This window comes from Oncorhynchus gorbuscha, linkage group LG20 (genome assembly GCF_021184085.1).
Source record: "Oncorhynchus gorbuscha isolate QuinsamMale2020 ecotype Even-year linkage group LG20, OgorEven_v1.0, whole genome shotgun sequence".
Classification (NCBI taxonomy): Eukaryota; Metazoa; Chordata; class Actinopteri; order Salmoniformes; family Salmonidae; genus Oncorhynchus; species Oncorhynchus gorbuscha.
This window is the reverse complement of record NC_060192.1, coordinates 26,172,810-26,190,309: the sequence shown is the minus strand read 5'-3', so window position 1 is coordinate 26,190,309 and position 17,500 is coordinate 26,172,810. Positions and strand designations below refer to the sequence as shown.

At 44.5% G+C, this 17,500-nt stretch overlaps 1 protein-coding gene across 4 annotated transcripts in view; it reads left to right on the top strand.

Annotated features, from left to right (window-relative positions):
* Positions 1–17,500, top strand: part of LOC124007164 (latent-transforming growth factor beta-binding protein 3-like) — a 62,153-nt gene that overhangs the window by 40,113 nt on the left and 4,540 nt on the right. For 2 of the 4 annotated variants that reach the window (XM_046317518.1, XM_046317515.1), the window contains exons 5-25: positions 851–940; positions 2,332–2,448; positions 3,825–3,986; positions 4,115–4,231; positions 4,501–4,514; positions 4,908–4,968; positions 5,125–5,211; positions 5,353–5,481; positions 5,668–5,799; positions 5,907–6,035; positions 6,482–6,601; positions 7,752–7,874; positions 8,045–8,167; positions 8,319–8,438; positions 9,066–9,194; positions 9,412–9,582; positions 9,963–10,046; positions 10,184–10,312; positions 10,749–10,886; positions 11,005–11,145; positions 12,311–12,439. In XM_046317518.1, coding sequence (XP_046173474.1) covers positions 851–940; positions 2,332–2,448; positions 3,825–3,986; positions 4,115–4,231; positions 4,501–4,514; positions 4,908–4,968; positions 5,125–5,211; positions 5,353–5,481; positions 5,668–5,799; positions 5,907–6,035; positions 6,482–6,601; positions 7,752–7,874; positions 8,045–8,167; positions 8,319–8,438; positions 9,066–9,194; positions 9,412–9,582; positions 9,963–10,046; positions 10,184–10,312; positions 10,749–10,886; positions 11,005–11,145; positions 12,311–12,439 — 2,445 coding nt within the window. The remainder of the gene's footprint in view (positions 1–850; positions 941–2,331; positions 2,449–3,824; positions 3,987–4,114; positions 4,232–4,500; positions 4,515–4,907; positions 4,969–5,124; positions 5,212–5,352; positions 5,482–5,667; positions 5,800–5,906; positions 6,036–6,481; positions 6,602–7,751; positions 7,875–8,044; positions 8,168–8,318; positions 8,439–9,065; positions 9,195–9,411; positions 9,583–9,962; positions 10,047–10,183; positions 10,313–10,748; positions 10,887–11,004; positions 11,146–12,310; positions 12,440–17,500) is intronic. The other 2 variants (XM_046317517.1, XM_046317519.1) reach the window with 2 other exon arrangements.

Sequence of the window (17,500 nt, the reverse complement as noted above, 5' to 3'; positions counted from 1 at the left end):
ACAAAGGGGAGAAGCAGAAAATATGATTCTGGGCCTTTCTTAGGAAGCATTGAACTTTTCAACGTTTTTTAAAAGGTATTCTGGGGGAAATGTTCCCACAGTTCTCTTGACATATTTCTGCCTGGTGGAAAATGGACTCATCGATCACTGTTTTCTATATTTTTCTATCTTCATTTGATTCCTTTCTGTTTAATCTCTATTTCCCAGATGAGGTGGAGTTTGGTGTGGTTGTTTTACCCCTCTTTTCTTTTCCTCCTCGTAGTACTCCTTGGTACTCCTTGGTTCTCTTGCTCAGACTTGGGATTCCCAGAATCCAGAGTAGGCTGGTGGGAGGAGCTATAGGAGGACGGGCTCATTGTAGTGGCTCAAATGGAATGAGAGCAAACACATCAAACATATGGAAACCACATTTATTCCATTCCAGCCATTACAATGAGCCTGTCCTCCTATAGCTCCTCCCACCAGCCTCCTCTGCCGTAATCTCTCAAACCTAGGGTCTGATCAATCATTTGTCCCATGGAATCACACACTTACTGTCATGTTGCCTATGTTGACTCTGTGTCCAGACAAAACAAGGAATAGCTGAATGAGCTAGCTGCTTAGTGTATGACTAACTGGAAAAAATGATCTCAGACCCTACTCCTATTAGAAACAGAGTAGGAGAGTTCTGACGTAGGATGATGCCATGACTGGATTAGTCTTTGTTCTCAGATTTCTAGAATGTTCTACCCAGTGTTTGATGAATATTATTTATTTTTGTTGATGAGCTCTGTGTAGTGTGTCCCCTTCCCCTCGCATTCCTACATTTTGTCCTCCTTTTTTCACCCCCCATTCCCTGCTTTACCCTCAGATGCTGGAGTGAAGCTGCAGACCATCATAGAGGACTATGGTTCCACCTGCCCTCTGGGCTACAAGAGACTCAACAGCACCCACTGTCAAGGTAATGAACAAAGTTTTGTTTGGTACACATTTGGTATGAGTGTAAATCTTTGCCCATGTCCTATAGCTACTGCTTCTCTAACAAGCCAATCCTCACTTTCTCTTTCACTCTCTCTCCCCCCACTCTCTCTCCCCCACTCTGTCCCCCAATCCCCCCCACTCTCTCTCCCCCTACTCTGTCCCCCACTCTCTCTCCCCCACTCTCTCTTCCCTCACTCTGTCCCCCACTCTCTCCCCCCACTCTGTCCCCCACTCTCTCTTCCCTCACTCTGTCCCCCCTCTCTCTCCCCGCACTCTCTCTCCCCCACTCTCTCTCCCCTCACTCTCTCTTCCCTCACTCTGTCCCCCACTCTCTCTCCCCCACTCTCTCCCCCACTCTCTCTCCCCGCACTCTCTCTCCCCCCACTCTCTCTCCCCTCACTCTGTCCCCCACTCTCTCTCCCCCACTCTGTCCCCCACTCTCTCTCCCCCCACTCTCTCTTCCCTCACTCTGTCCCCCACTCTCTCTCCCCCACTCTGTCCCCCACTGTCTCTCCCCGCACTCTCTCTCCCCCACTCTGTCCCCCACTGTCTCTCCCCGCACTCTCTCCCCCCACTCTGTCCCCCACTCTCTCTCCCCCACTCTCTCTCCCCTCACTCTGACCCCATTCTCTCCCCCACCCCACTCTGTCCCCCACTCTCTCTCCCCCACTCTGTCCCCCACTCCCCGCACTCTCTCTCCCCCACTCTGTCCCCCACTCTCTCTCCCCCCACCCTCTCTCCCCCACTGTCTCTCTCTCCCCCACTCTGTCCCCCACTGTCTCTCCCCCACTCTCTCTCTCCCCCCCACTCTGACCCCATTCTCTCCCCCCACTCTGTCCCCCACTCTCTCTCCCCCCACTCTGTCCCCCACTGTCTCTCCCCGCACTCTCTCTCCCCCACTCTGTCCCCCACTCTCTCTCCCCCACTCTCTCTCCCCTCACTCTGACCCCATTCTCTCTCCCCCACTCTGTCCCCCCCACTCTGTCCCCCACTCTCTCTCCCCTCACTCTGACCCCATTCTCTCTCCCCCACTCTGTCCCCCCCACTCTCTCCCCCACTCTCTCTCCCCTCACTCTGACCCCATTCCCCCCCACTCTCTCTCCCCTCACTCTGACCCCATTCTCTCCCCCCACTCTGTCCCCCCCACTCTGTCCCCCCACTCTGTCCCCCACTCTCTCTCCCCCCACTCTGTCCCCCACTCTCTCTCCCCCACTCTCTCTCCCCTCACTCTGACCCCATTCTCACCCCCCCACTCTGTCCCCCACTCTCTCTCCCCCACTCTGTCCCCCCACTCTGTCCCCCCCACTCTGACCCCATTCTCCCCCCCCACTCTCTCCCCCACTCTCATTTTCTTTGCCACTCACCGGTAAGACATCAACGAGTGCACCATGCAGGGGGTGTGTCACAACGGGGACTGCCTGAACACCCAGGGTAGTTTCCTGTGTGCCTGTAAGCCTGGCTTCACCCTGGACAGGACCAGATGTGTGGGTGAGACTCAGAACCTTTTCCAGACAGACCTGGGCCCAGATTCACAAAACAGTTCTTATGCAAAACCTGAAGAAGCTTCCTAAAAAAAAAAAAAAGTTCATCAGTGCAATTCCTCCAACATTTCTTAATAATTCATGATTTTCAGATGAACTTCTCAAAAATGCACTTTAGCTTGTATCGAGAATTAAGGTAAGACCCAGATACAGACTGTCAAAGTAACAATGTTTATTATATCAACAGGGCCGGCAACGACAGGTCAAGGCAGGCAGGGGTCGATAATACAGAGTATAGGGGCAAAGATACAGGACGGCAGGCAGGCTCAGGGTCAGAACAGACAGAGTAGTCGGGCAGGGGGCTCAGAGATAGGACAGGCAAGGGTCAAAACCAGGGTGGTGAGTTAAGAGAGACTGGGACAAAGCAGGAGCTGAGAAAAACACGTGGTGACTTGACAAAAAAGACGAACTGGCAACGGACAAACAGAGAACACAGGTATAAATACACAGGGGATAATGGGGAAGATGGGCGACACCTGCAGTGGAGAGGAGACAATCACAAGGACAGTTGAAACAGATCAGGGTATGACAGCTATCTATCTAGCTAGCAATGGCAATCACGTTAGCATATTTCATACCGAGATTATTGTTCTAAAACATGTTCTTGGGTTTAAACTGTTCCGATTAAGTTTAAAAACATGTTCGGTTGCCTTCATTAGCATATTCTCTCACTGCCCTGAGTTTAAGACAATGGTTTAGTTGTCTTGGGATTAATATTTTTTTCAAGAACTAATTCAATAACTTTATTTTCAAGAATCTAACTTTTTTATTTTTTTGCGTAAGGAGAAACATAAGAAATAATGCAAGAACATTTCCAAGAACCTTTAAGAGGAACAGCAACTTTGCTTAACTTTCTTCATAAGTCTATAGTTAAGGAAAAAAATGTCTTAAGGTTTTGTGAATCTGTGCCCTGCCCAACACAGGACTCTGCATTCACTAAGCACAGACATGTTATTTTCAGTAGCAGCAGCACTATTCACTTTATTCTCCTTTCTCCTCTCCTCCCATCTGGGGCTGATTTTGAGACTGTGAGGTATTAAATTGTTAAAAAATTTTTGGGGGCAATCGAGAGGCTGAAATGTGTTTCACATCCACAAAGCTGTCACCAAAGCAGACAGCTTTGATGTCCCAATATTTAGCTTGTTGTTTTTACAGATCCATTATTTCCATGATTTAAAATGCCACTCATCTGAAATGATAGAAATTGCATATGATTTTACTCTCAATAAATAGCACTACACCGATTTACGTCTTTTGTCAGCCTAAAGTCTTAGCTCAGACCTCTGTTGGGTTTTGCTCTGTCCTGATTGGTCCTGGTGTCAGAATCTCCGTCTCCGGTGGAGCAGGCTCAGTGTTTCCTCATGGCAACGGATGCGGGTCGCTGTGAGCACGCCCTACCCACGCGCCTGTCCCAGGAGATGTGCTGCTGCACCGTGGGCAAGGCATGGGGCTCCAGCTGTGAGAGGTGTCCCCAAGACGGCACAGGTCGGTAGAATGCAAGAGGAGGAGAGCGGGGTACATTTTCCAATATTTGACAGGTGATATGCTGTATGATTAGTGCTCATCTGATCCCCTGTTTTTCCTTCTCTTGTCTTCTCTCCCTGGTCCCCCAGCCTCCTTCAGCAAGATCTGTCCAGCAGGGAAGGGCTACTTCCTCCACAGTGTCCGGGAGACGGTGGCGTTCCCTCCTCAGATCCACACCAGCCTGGAGCAGGGACACAAGCAGGAGGGTGAGTACGTCACCGTGGCTTTCCCAAGGCGTAGATGAAGGCTTGGCACGATTACCTTTGTCTGCCTGCCAACAGATGTACTACATTCTGGAGTCTCTTAGTCACTTAGAAAGATGATATTGCTAAGCTTGTGAGAGCATTCTGTCAGGTTGTTGGGGATGCCTTCATATTATTGTTATTTAATCGTTCCTAAAATTCATAATCAGTGAATTACAATTTGTAATTATTCTGCATTTTGACCTGTTTTTCTCTGTGGGTTCTCTTTTCAGAAGTCAAGCCCCCGGTAAGAATCTATTTTCCTTTGGACACCAGTCATTGTGTGAGAGACTGTGTGTGTGCAGCTCCTCTTACATTTGACATTTTTTGTCATTTGGCAGACGTTCTTGTCCAGAGCACTCACAGTATTGAGTGCATACATTTTCGCAGGGTGCAACTTTGGTTTTAGAAGTGGGGGGGGCATATTTTTTACTTTTATCCAGTTGGATAAACACTCCAAACAGCCTACCCGACCGCTCTGAGGCTTCCGCGTGGTCCTAAAGCACACCATTGCCTCGTTTTGTATCACATTCCAGTGATAAAACTGGAGGGAACAAAAATGCAATTTCAGAATGTCCACCGTGAAAGTTGTGCCCCTGCATTTTCATACTAGCCTGTGTCTCTATGTCCTGTCCTGTAGGAGGAGCCTCCAGAGATGACCACACCCATGCAGCTCTCCACCCATGCCCCCCGCGGCCCCGGTACGCCCTCTCATTCCTTTAGTCTTTATTTCACTTGAATTCATCCAGAAAGTCCTGTTGAGGTCAAGAGAGACCTTTTACTAGGAAAGCCTGATGATATTCAGGGAGACATGGGGCATTGAGTGGGTCTGTGTGTTTCTCTGGTTGATCCTACAGAGATCATCACAAAGCCCACCCCTCCACCCATCATCAGGTTGAACCCAGACAGTGACCCCCTGGAGGTGGCACAGACGCAGGTCTCACGTGAGTTCCACTACACAGTCCAATCAAAACGACCATCTCATGTTCACATTAAGAGCTGCAACGTTGTCGTCTCCATGATGGGATGCACAGTCCAGAGATCAACCGTCTTATGTAGATTGATGTGTGCCTCCCTCCCCACAGCAGAGACAGACGAGTGCAGACTGAACAGGAACCTCTGTGGCCATGGGGAGTGTGTCAATGTGCACACTGGCTACAAGTGTGAGTGCTACGCTGGCTACCGGCTCCACCCTCAGAGGAACGCCTGTGTGGGTAAGTCAAGGGACTGACAGAGACATGTCCAAAAGAAATGGGAGGTATTTACTGGGCAAAATATTTTGACCAGAGCCATAAAACAAACCATATATCAGAATAGTTTCATTGATCTTGCATGTCAATTCTCAAAAGGAGTTGTAACCTCCCAATTCCCTAAACCTCCAAGTTACCCCTCTCTACCAGATGATGATGAGTGTGATGCTGAGCCATGTGGCCATGGAAGAGGCATCTGCATCAACACAGAAGGCTCCTACCGCTGCCGCTGTCTCCATGGCTACAAGCTCTTGGTGTATCATGGGAAACTCAGATGTCTAGGTGAGTGGTGTGTGGGTTTATATGTTTTCTGTTCTCTGTTTCTCCCTGTCTTGTCTTTACGTTGTCACTTGTGATTTCTCATTAGTATGTTTTGGACTTATCTTTAGATGTGAATGAGTGCTCCAAGCCGGACGTCTGTGGGCAGGGGGGTCAGTGTGTTAACCTGCCAGGGTCTTACAAGTGTGATTGTCACAAAGGCTTCAGGAGCAAGTCCCAACGCCAGTCAGCCTGTGAAGGTATACACTGACTGCTGCTGTCCTCGTTTCTCTATTCAGAGGGTGTTTGTCTCTACACTTGTGTGTGTTCTATGTGTACGTACACTGAGTGCATAAAACATTAAGAATGCTCATTCCATGACATAGACCGACCAGGTGAATCCAGGTGAAAGCTGTGATCACTTATTGATGTCAGTTGTTAAATCCACTTCAATCAGTGTAGATGAAGGGGAAGAGACATGTAAAATAAGGATATTTAAGCCTTGGGTCAGCGTCCATGTGGAATGCTTTTTACGCCTTGTAATTTATGCCCCGAGGAATTGAGGCTGTTCTGTGGCCATAAAGGCGGGGGGGGGGGTCCTGATGTTTTCTACACTCAATGTATGTGTATGTGTGTCTGCATTGGTTTAATAATGCTCTTGTGTTTATGAATGGCTGTGTTTGTCCGGTGTATTCTCTTGTCTCAGATATAAATGAGTGTCTGGACCCCAGCAGCTGTCCCAACGAGCAGTGTGAGAACACTCCAGGCTCCTATGAGTGTGTTCCCTGCTTCTCTGGTCACCAGGCCCAGGGTGGTGTCTGCTACGGTGAGACCTACGTCTTCATACACATGGATAAACACATACTAAAGAGAACACACACACACCAATCGACTCCCTTCGTTACCTTTAACTGTCTATCTCGCTGTTGTTCTAAGGTTTCTAACTATCATTACGTTTGGTGATGTATTGCCACCTAGTGGCCATGTCACCGTAGTCGGCGTTACTGAATGGTGAATAGGATAGTCTTATGGAAAAACAATTGGAGGCCAGTCAAATCAGAAAGTAGAATACTGATTCTGAACATTTAATATGTTGATCTTCCCCAGTGTGTTTTGTCTGAACCATGACATGGAAGCTATTCACTATTCAGAGCTGTGTGATGTAGAGAATGGTCTTGATCAGTCATAGTCAGTAAATCAGCCAGAGGGAGTCTGACCCAGACACACAGCAGCAGGCAGGATTCCAACGGGCACCAAGCGAACCCAGTCAGTCAGGGCTGTGTAGAGCTGGTGTTCCTCCCATACTCCACTCCTACCTCCTGCAATCTGCAACCAATTGTTTATGTAAACACTAGATGACTGATAGGGATCGCTGTGCTGAAGCCACCATGCTCCCATCTTGATACCCCCACCATTGTAAAAAATATTTAGGAAGCTATATAAATGCATGCATTAATGTCTACATTCGTTTTTTGGTCACATTTATTATATTACAGACACCTTAATGCATACGTTTAAATTATATTATGTGAGCTAAACATACAAATACAAAATGAAAAAATAAATAAAGCATTTCCTACATTTTCACATCTGTTTTAGATGACTAATGTTACTGTCCCCACTACAACAACCAAAATACTTAAATACATGTCATTTTGTCCTTGAAACCTTTCATGTAAATACTGTAGAATTCCATGAATTCCTGTGGTGGACTGCTCCTACTGGGGAGTGCCAATATGGATGACCGATGGCTTCAAAGTCTCTCACTGATCAACACATAGCATCAATAATCTAGGGTTTATATACAATAAGTATACTAAACATTAGAAACACCTTCCTAATATTGAGCCCCCCCCCCCCTGTCTCCTCCCCTTCAGCTATATTGATTTAAGTGGATTTAACAAGTCACATCAATGAGGGATGTGTTGTATGCTCAGTGTAAATCACTTCCTGTAACCCCTCTACCTTTCCACTAGATGTTAATGAGTGCCAGAAGCGCGGGGTGTGTCCCAACGGGCGCTGTGAGAACCTGCCAGGAACCTACCGCTGCCTGTGTAATGAAGGCTTCCTCCCAGCTGCAGACAGCCAAGGCTGCAGAGGTCAGTGTAGTCGTTAACATGGAGTAGTTCTACACACACACCATTATATGCCTGCAGACTTGCAGTGGTATAGTGTTTACCACTATTTCTTCATAATATTGAACAAAGAAAACCAATGGGTGCACAGGTTTTATTGACAGACTGCATGTGTCTCCTTCTCTCCCCTCCAGACATTGACGAGTGTGAGGATGAAAGACTGTGTGCCAACGGGCGCTGTGTCAACACAGAAGGCTCCTTCCAGTGCCAGTGCTACCCAGGATACCAGCGCACTCAGGAGGGCAGCCATTGTGAAGGCAGGAACTACTTCCTATGAATCACTATAGCTTCATGGACATGTTAACAATGTTTTTACACGACTAGTGAAGTATGAGTAACATGTCCACTGTATAGAGCTGGTGATCAAACACACAGTTGCCCTTTGATTGTGGTCTTTTCCTCCCTCAGATATAAATGAATGTGAGCGTCCCTCTAACTGCCAGAGGGGGCGCTGTATCAACAGCATGGGCTCCTATCGCTGTGAATGCCAGAAGGGCTACATGCTTGTCGGAGGGAGGCGGTGCCAAGGTCAGTCAGTCTCCACCCTCTCTATGAGTTCAGGGAAATCAAATATGTACTGTCAACCAACTTGGCAGTGGAGCTCTGTAATTATTTGAAATGATCATAAGTCAAGCTTAAAGGGCCAATGCAGTCGTTTTCATCTCAATATCAAATCATTTCTGGGTAACAATTAAGTACCTTACTGTGATTGTTTTAAATTCAAATGTTAAAAAATAAACCAAATTAGCTTCTTGAGAGCAATTTCTCAAGCAATCATTTTGAGAGTGGTTTAAGTGGGGAGGGGGAATCTGGCATTTAGCTGTTATTAGCAGAGGAGGTTTTGGACACCACTTTCTTATTGGTCTATTAACTAATTTACTGCATGGTGATGTCACCATGGAAGGCCAAAAGTCCCTCCCACCAAAACAGGCTGATATTTCATGCAGTCTTTTCAAACAGCTCTTACACTAAAAGGGCATTATCATTATTTTCACAATTTCACAGTATTATTCAAACCTATTGTGAAAATATTTATAAAACACAGAAAAATAATGTTTTTGACTGCACTGGGCCTTTAATGGAAGTCATGATGATAGTAACACATTCTCCTTCCCTCTCTCTCTCTCTCTCTCTCCCTTCCACCCACCCGCGCAGACATAGATGAGTGTGCGATAGACAGGGGTCTGTGCCAGCCTCATGGTGTGTGTGAGAACAGACAGGGCTCCTATGTGTGTGTGTGCAAAGACGGCTTCATTCTGTCTGAGGACAAGCACAGCTGTGAGGGTAAGTAAGATTACTGATATCCTCTTAGCCCTCTCTCTATATAGCTGTATTCTGCATGCACACACACACACACACACACACACACACACACACACACACACACACACACACACACACACACACACACACACACACACACACACACACACACACACACACACACACACACACACACACACACACACACACACATTTCCTGTCTTCCCTCTCCATCTAGAGATTGAGGTGGACATGGAGGATAAGAAGGAGTGTTACCTGAACCTGGATGACACAGTGTTCTGTGACAGTGTCCTGGCCACCAACGTCACCAAGCAGGAGTGCTGCTGCTCCATCGGCGTGGGCTGGGGGGACCACTGTGAGATCTACCCCTGCCCCGTCTACCACTCATGTACGTACCTCAGGCCCAACAACATCAAATCAAATCAAATTGTATTGGTCACATACACATGTTTAGCAGATGTTATTGCCGGTGTAGCGAAATGCTTGTGTTTCTAGCTACAAGAGTGCAGTAATATCTAACAAGTAATATCTAACAATTTCACAACAATACACACAATACACACAAATCTAAAGTAGAGGAATAGAATTAAGAATATATAAATAAAGAATATATAAATGCATGAATATAAATAAATATATACATACACACACACAATAGTCTACCAAACCTCTGAGCCATCAGGTGGGCTGGGTATCTGTTCAGTTAATTGCACTGTTCAATGTCACTCTAAAGTACTAAAGTAAGCTGGTTGTTTTTCCTCCGACCAGCTGAGTTCCATTCCCTGTGTCCGATGGGCCGAGGTTTCTACCAGGAGGAGGGACTAACTGAGTACGGCCTGTCTGTCCATATTGGTGAGTAGCTACACAACCTCAGCCCAACCACGGTAGGTTTTTCTGATGTCAGATTTACAGCATTCATTTACTTGGCAGGATTTGTTTTCAGGAGTTTGTCTGTGTTGAGATCGTTACTCCTGTTTCTCTGTGTACAGATATCGATGAGTGTGTGCTCTTCTCCAATGAGATCTGTAAGGAGGGCCGCTGTATGAACACACAGCCTGGCTATGAATGTTACTGCCAACAGGGCTTCTATTACGACAGCAACCTACTGGAGTGCATCGGTAACCACTGAGCCCCACCTCACTCAAGCCTGCACCAAAACACACCAATGTATTATTACACATTATAAACTGGGTGGTTCGAGCCTTGAATGTTGATTGGCTGACAGCCGTGGTATATGAAAACGTATACCACGGGTATGACAAAACATGTATTTTTACTGCTCTAATTACATTGGTTACCAGTTTATGATAGCAATAAGGGATTTCAGATGTTTGTGTTATATAGCCAATATACCACGGCTAAGAGCTGTATCCAGGCACACCGCATTGCGTTGTGCCTTAGCTGCGGTATATTCGCCGTATACCACACCCCCTCGGACCTTATTGCTTAATTAATACACATCAGATGATCCCATTTAGTCACAGATTCTGTATGTTAATGTCTCCTCAGATGAACCCATTTAGTCACAGATCCTGTATGTTAATGTCTCCTCAGATGTGAATGAGTGCCACGATGAGTCTCTGTGTACCAACGGTCAGTGTAAGAACACCAGAGGCTCCTTCTACTGCACCTGTAACTCTCCCTGGACCCCAGATGCTTCCAATAAGAAGTGTGTCATTCCCACTGTGGCAGGTGAGGTCTGGCTAGAGGCCCTCTACTGTACATGCTGTATCCACACACACAGGGAGGTACAGGCCAGGCCAGAGAGGAGGACTTGTGTTAAGTCAGCAGTGTTTTTTTGTTGCTGCAGGTGTGGATGAGTGCCAGGATCCATTGAACTGTAAGAGTGGCCACTGTGTGGACACCCCTGGGTCCTACTACTGCATCTGCTCTCCCCCCTGGATCCTGGCCACGGACCGCAACAGCTGTGTGACCTTAGAGGAGCAGGCTGGTGAGTGGAGGAGAGGAGTCTAAGAGGGGAGGAGGTGGTGTGAGGTGGCTGGGTAGTGTAGTTCACAGTGGGTTGGTTCTCAGTGGTGAATCTCTGTGTATGGGCGAGGAAGGATGAATGAGAGAATGTTTTTTAATGTTAGTTCCGGTCTAACACTACTAATCAGCCAGGCCTGCCCCTCCAGCCTCACACGCTACATTCACATACCTCATATCTGTCACATAGAAAAGTGGTTCACCAACTGGACACCTGGGGTTCACGGAGGTACTGCAGGGCTTCCATGGACAGATTTTTTTTGTATAAATATTAAATTTAAACTGATTTGTCCAAGGGATCTGTGGAAGAAGTTTGGAAAGTGCCATGCAAACTAATATTTTGTATCTATCATATACCCTCGGATGCACAACAGGGCCTGGGAAGCTCACAGGGATCCACAGTACTCACAAAAATCTAGTTTTTAAATACTTCTTGTATTCCCTAAAAATGTTGTTTTGAACATAAATGCACTGTCATTTAAGCTTTAAAACTGCAAAATTGTCTGTCTGCCCCATGTGGAAATGTGAAGAGTTGCAGGAAATGAGCTTTTAAACTGCAACATTTTCTCTCTGCCTATGGCAAAATGTGTAAAATTGCAGAAAATTTGCTTTAAAATGTTGACGCCGATGCAAAGTAGGGCCTTTAAAATGTTGTCTCTGATGCAAAGAGTGGGGCCTATAAAATGTTATTTCCCAGGGCCTGAGACTTGGCCATGCACTTCAGCTGTCACAGTAAACTCCTTGCTATTTATATCGCACGCCAAAGTCAGAGTTGTGTTCTGCTTTTGTGGGGGGGTCCCTGATGAATTTTATATCACAAAATGGGTCCCTGGATCCAAAAGGTTTGTCAACTCCTGACATACTGTAGATAGATAAGAGATAAATTCAAACACAACCCTGGTCCTATACTATGGCCACTGCTGGGCCGTGTTAATTGTGAAGATCCTCAACCCATCGATAGACACCCAAACACTCTGGTGCATGCTCTCAGGAAGCAGTGTAACATAGTGATCTGCCAGCAGGCCTGTTCAACGTCACATCACATTAAGAGCTGGCCCCAGGCTGGTGTCTGTCCCTCCATCCGTAGGTTGTGTAACCCATGTCTGTGGTGTCTGTGGTGCCCCTTGCAGATATCAATGAGTGCCAGGACCCCTCGTACTGTAAGAATGGGAGGTGTGTGAACACGCCCGGCTCCTTTCACTGTATATGTACCCAGCCCCTCACCTTCAGCGCAGCGCTCAAACAGTGCGTCTATGACGGTGGGTATAACCAATCGGCACTCAACTCACCTGAGCCTAACCAATCAGTGCTCAGCTCACCTGAGTTTTGGCTTACCTGTACACCTGCCACTCCTGCTACTCTTTTTAACTCCTCCCCCTTTGAGCCCCCATTCCCCAATACTGACTCCATGCACAGGCTCAGCACTCCCCCTCTTGCTTGTTTCTATAGAAACACACTCTCAGTTTAGTGAGGGAGATCATGAGACTTGAGATGGTCAATGTGATCTCAGTTCTATAGGTCCAGTGTGATCCTGTTGCACATTTCTCAGTTTCCGTTTATGTGGTTGCCCCACTAAGCTTGCATAGTCACAGGAAAACACTTCATTACTTCATCCTTCATTGTGTGCATGTGCTTGTGCGTCTGAGACACAGTGAGAGAGTATCAGTAAAATGGGAGAGTATCAGTAAAATGGGAGAGTATCAGTAAAATGGGAGAGTATCAGTAAAATGGGAGAGTATCAGTCAAATGGGAGAGTATCAGTCAAATAGGAGAGTATCAGTAAAATGGGAGAGTATCAGTCAAATGGGAGAGTATCAGTAAAATGGGAGAGTATCAGTAAAATGGGAGAGTATCAGTCAGTAAAATGGGAAGTATCAGTCAAATGGGAGAGTATCAGTCAAATGGGAGAGTATCAGTCAAATGGGAGAGTATCAGTAAAATGGGAGAGTATCAGTCAAATGGGAGAGTATCAGTAAAATGGGAGAGTATCAGTCAAATGGGAGAGTATCAGTCAAATGGGAGAGTATCAGTCAAATGGGAGAGTATCAGTAAAATGGGAGAGTATCAGTAAAATGGGAGAGTATCAGTCAAATAGGAGAGTATCAGTAAAATGGGAGAGTATCAGTCAAATCAAATAGGAGAGTATCAGTAAAATGGGAGAGTATCAGTAAAATGGGAGAGTATCAGTAAAATGGGAGAGTATCAGTAAAATGGGAGAGTATCAGTAAAATGGGAGAGTATCATCAGTCAAATAGGAGAGTATCAGTAAAATAGGAGAGTATCAGTCAAATGGGAGAGTATCAGTAAAATGGGAGAGTATCAGTAAAATGGGAGAGTATCAGTCAAATGGGAGAGTATCAGTAAAATGGTATCAGTAAAAGAGTATCAGTCAAATGGGAGAGTATCAGTCAAATGGGGAGTATCAGTCAAAGAGAGTATCAGTCAAATGGGAGAGTATCAGTAAAATGGGAGAGTATAAAGTCAAATCAGTCAAGAGAGAGTATCAGTAAAATGGGAGAGTATCAGTAAAATGGGAGAGTATCAGTAAAATGGGAGAGTATCAGTAAAATGGGAGAGTATCAGTCAAATGGGAGAGTATCAGTCAAATAGGAGAGTATCAGTCAAATAGGAGAGTATCAGTAAAATGGGAGAGTATCAGTCAAATGGGAGAGTATCAGTCAAATGGAAGAGTATCAGTCAAATAGGAGAGTATCAGTAAAATGGGAGAGTATCAGTCAAATGGGAGAGTATCAGTAAAATGGGAGAGTATCAGTCAAATAGGAGAGTATCAGTCAAATGGGAGAGTATCAGTAAAATGGGAGAGTATCAGTCAAATGGGAGAGTATAAGTCAAATGGGAGAGTATCAGTAAAATGGGAGAGTATCAGTCAAATGGGAGAGTATCAGTAAAATGGGAGAGTATCAGTAAAATGGGAGAGTATCAGTCAAATAGGAGAGTATCAGTAAAATGGGAGAGTATCAGTAAAATGGGAGAGTATCAGTCAAATGGGAGAGTATCAGTCAAATGGAAGAGTATCAGTCAAATAGGAGAGTATCAGTAAAATGGGAGAGTATCAGTCAAATAGGAGAGTATCAGTAAAATGGGAGAGTATCAGTCAAATGGGAGAGTATCAGTCAAATAGGAGAGTATCAGTAAAATGGGAGAGTATCAGTCAAATGGGAGAGTATCAGTCAAATGGGAGAGTATCAGTAAAATGGGAGAGTATCAGTCAAATGGGAGAGTATAAGTCAAATAGGAGAGTATCAGTCAAATAGGAGAGTATCAGTAAAATGGGAGAGTATCAGTAAAATGGGAGAGTATCAGTCAAATGGGAGAGTATCAGTCAAATGGGAGAGTATCAGTCAAATGGGAGAGTATCAGTAAAATGGGAGAGTATCAGTCAAATGGGAGAGTATCAGTCAAATGGAAGAGTATCAGTAAAATGGGAGAGTATCAGTCAAATGGGAGAGTATCAGTCAAATAGGAGAGTATCAGTAAAATGGGAGAGTATCAGTCAAATGGGAGAGTATCAGTCAAATGGGAGAGTATAAGTCAAATAGGAGAGTATCAGTCAAATAGGAGAGTATCAGTAAAATGGGAGAGTATCAGTCAAATGGGAGAGTATCAGTCAAATGGAAGAGTATCAGTAAAATGGGAGAGTATCAGTCAAATGGGAGAGTATCAGTCAAATGGGAGAGTATCAGTCAAATGGAAGAGTATCAGTAAAATGGGAGAGTATCAGTCAAATGGGAGAGTATCAGTAAAATGGGAGAGTATCAGTCAAATAGGAGAGTATCAGTCAAATGGGAGAGTATCAGTAAAATGGGAGAGTATCAGTCAAATGGGAGAGTATAAGTCAAATGGGAGAGTATCAGTAAAATGGGAGAGTATCAGTCAAATAGGAGAGTATCAGTAAAATGGGAGAGTATCAGTAAAATGGGAGAGTATCAGTCAAATAGGAGAGTATCAGTAAAATGGGAGAGTATCAGTCAAATGGGAGAGTATCAGTCAAATGGAAGAGTATCAGTAAAATGGGAGAGTATCAGTCAAATGGGAGAGTATCAGTAAAATGGGAGAGTATCAGTCAAATAGGAGAGTATCAGTAAAATGGGAGAGTATCAGTCAAATGGAAGAGTATCAGTCAAATAGGAGAGTATCAGTAAAATAGGAGAGTATCAGTCAAATGGGAGAGTATCAGTAAAATAGGAGAGTATCAGTCAAATGGGAGAGTATCAGTAAAATGGGAGAGTATCAGTCAAATAGGAGAGTATCAGTAAAATAGGAGAGTATCAGTCAAATAGGAGAGTATCAGTAAAATGGGAGAGTATCAGTAAAATAGGAGAGTATCAGTAAAATAGGAGAGTATCAGTAAAATGGAAGAGTATCAGTCAAATGGGAGAGTATCAGTCAAATGGAAGAGTATCAGTAAAATAGGAGAGTATCAGTAAAATGGGAGAGTATCAGTCAAATGGGAGAGTATCAGTCAAATGGGAGAGTATAAGTCAAATAGGAGAGTATCAGTCAAATAGGAGAGTATCAGTCAAATGGGAGAGTATCAGTCAAATGGAAGAGTATCAGTCAAATGGAAGAGTATCAGTCAAATGGGAGAGTATCAGTCAATTGGGAGAGTATCAGTCAAATGGAAGAGTATCAGTAAAATAGGAGAGTATCAGTAAAATGGGAGAGTATCAGTCAAATGGGAGAGTATCAGTCAAATGGGAGAGTATAAGTCAAATAGGAGAGTATCAGTCAAATAGGAGAGTATCAGTCAAATGGGAGAGTATCAGTCAAATGGAAGAGTATCAGTCAAATGGAAGAGTATCAGTCAAATGGGAGAGTATCAGTCAAATGGAAGAGTATCAGTCAAATGGGAGAGTATCAGTCAAATGGAAGAGTATCAGTCAAATGGGAGAGTATCAGTAAAATGGGAGAGTATCAGTCAAATGGGAGAGTATCAGTCAAATGGAAGAGTATCAGTAAAATGGGAGAGTATCAGTCAAATGGGAGAGTATCAGTCAAATAGGAGAGTATCAGTCAAATGGGAGAGTATCAGTCAAATGGAAGAGTATCAGTCAAATGGAAGAGTATCAGTCAAATGGGAGAGTATCAGTCAAATGGAAGAGTATCAGTCAAATGGGAGAGTATCAGTCAAATGGAAGAGTATCAGTAAAATGGGAGAGTATCAGTAAAATGGGAGAGTATCAGTCAAATGGGAGAGTATCAGTCAAATGGAAGAGTATCAGTAAAATGGGAGAGTATCAGTCAAATGGGAGAGTATCAGTCAAATGGAAGAGTATCAGTCAAATGGGAGAGTATCAGTCAAATGGGAGAGTATCAGTCAAATGGAAGAGTATCAGTAAAATGGGAGAGTATCAGTCAAATGGGAGAGTATCAGTCAAATGGAAGAGTATCAGTAAAATGGGAGAGTATCAGTCAAATGGGAGAGTATCAGTCAAATGGAAGAGTATCAGTCAAATGGGAGAGTATCAGTAAAATGGGAGAGTATCAGTCAAATAGGAGAGTATCAGTCAAATGGGAGAGTATCAGTAAAATGGAAGAGTATCAGTCAAATGGGAGAGTATCAGTAAAATGGGAGAGTATCAGTCAAATAGGAGAGTATCAGTCAAATAGGAGAGTATCAGTAAAATGGGAGAGTATCAGTAAAATGGGAGAGTATCAGTCAAATAGGAGAGTATCAGTAAAATGGGAGAGTATCAGTCAAATGGGAGAGTATCAGTAAAATGGGAGAGTATCAGTCAAATAGGAGAGTATCAGTAAAATGGGAGAGTATCAGTCAAATGGAAGAGTATCAGTCAAATAGGAGAGTATCAGTAAAATAGGAGAGTATCAGTCAAATGGGAGAGTATCAGTAAAATAGGAGAGTATCAGTCAAATGGGAGAGTATCAGTAAAATGGGAGAGTATCAGTCAAATAGGAGAGTATCAGTAAAATAGGAGAGTATCAGTAAAATAGGAGAGTATCAGTAAAATAGGAGAGTATCAGTAAAATGGAAGAGTATCAGTCAAATGGGAGAGTATCAGTCAAATGGAAGAGTATCAGTAAAATAGGAGAGTATCAGTAAAATGGGAGAGTATCAGTCAAATGGGAGAGTATCAGTCAAATGGGAGAGTATCAGTCAAATAGGAGAGTATCAGTCAAATGGGAGAGTATCAGTCAAATGGGAGAGTATCAGTCAAATGGAAGAGTATCAGTCAAATGGGAGAGTATCAGTCAAATGGAAGAGTATCAGTAAAATAGGAGAGTATCAGTAAAATGGGAGAGTATCAGTAAAATGGGAGAGTATCAGTAAAATGGGAGAG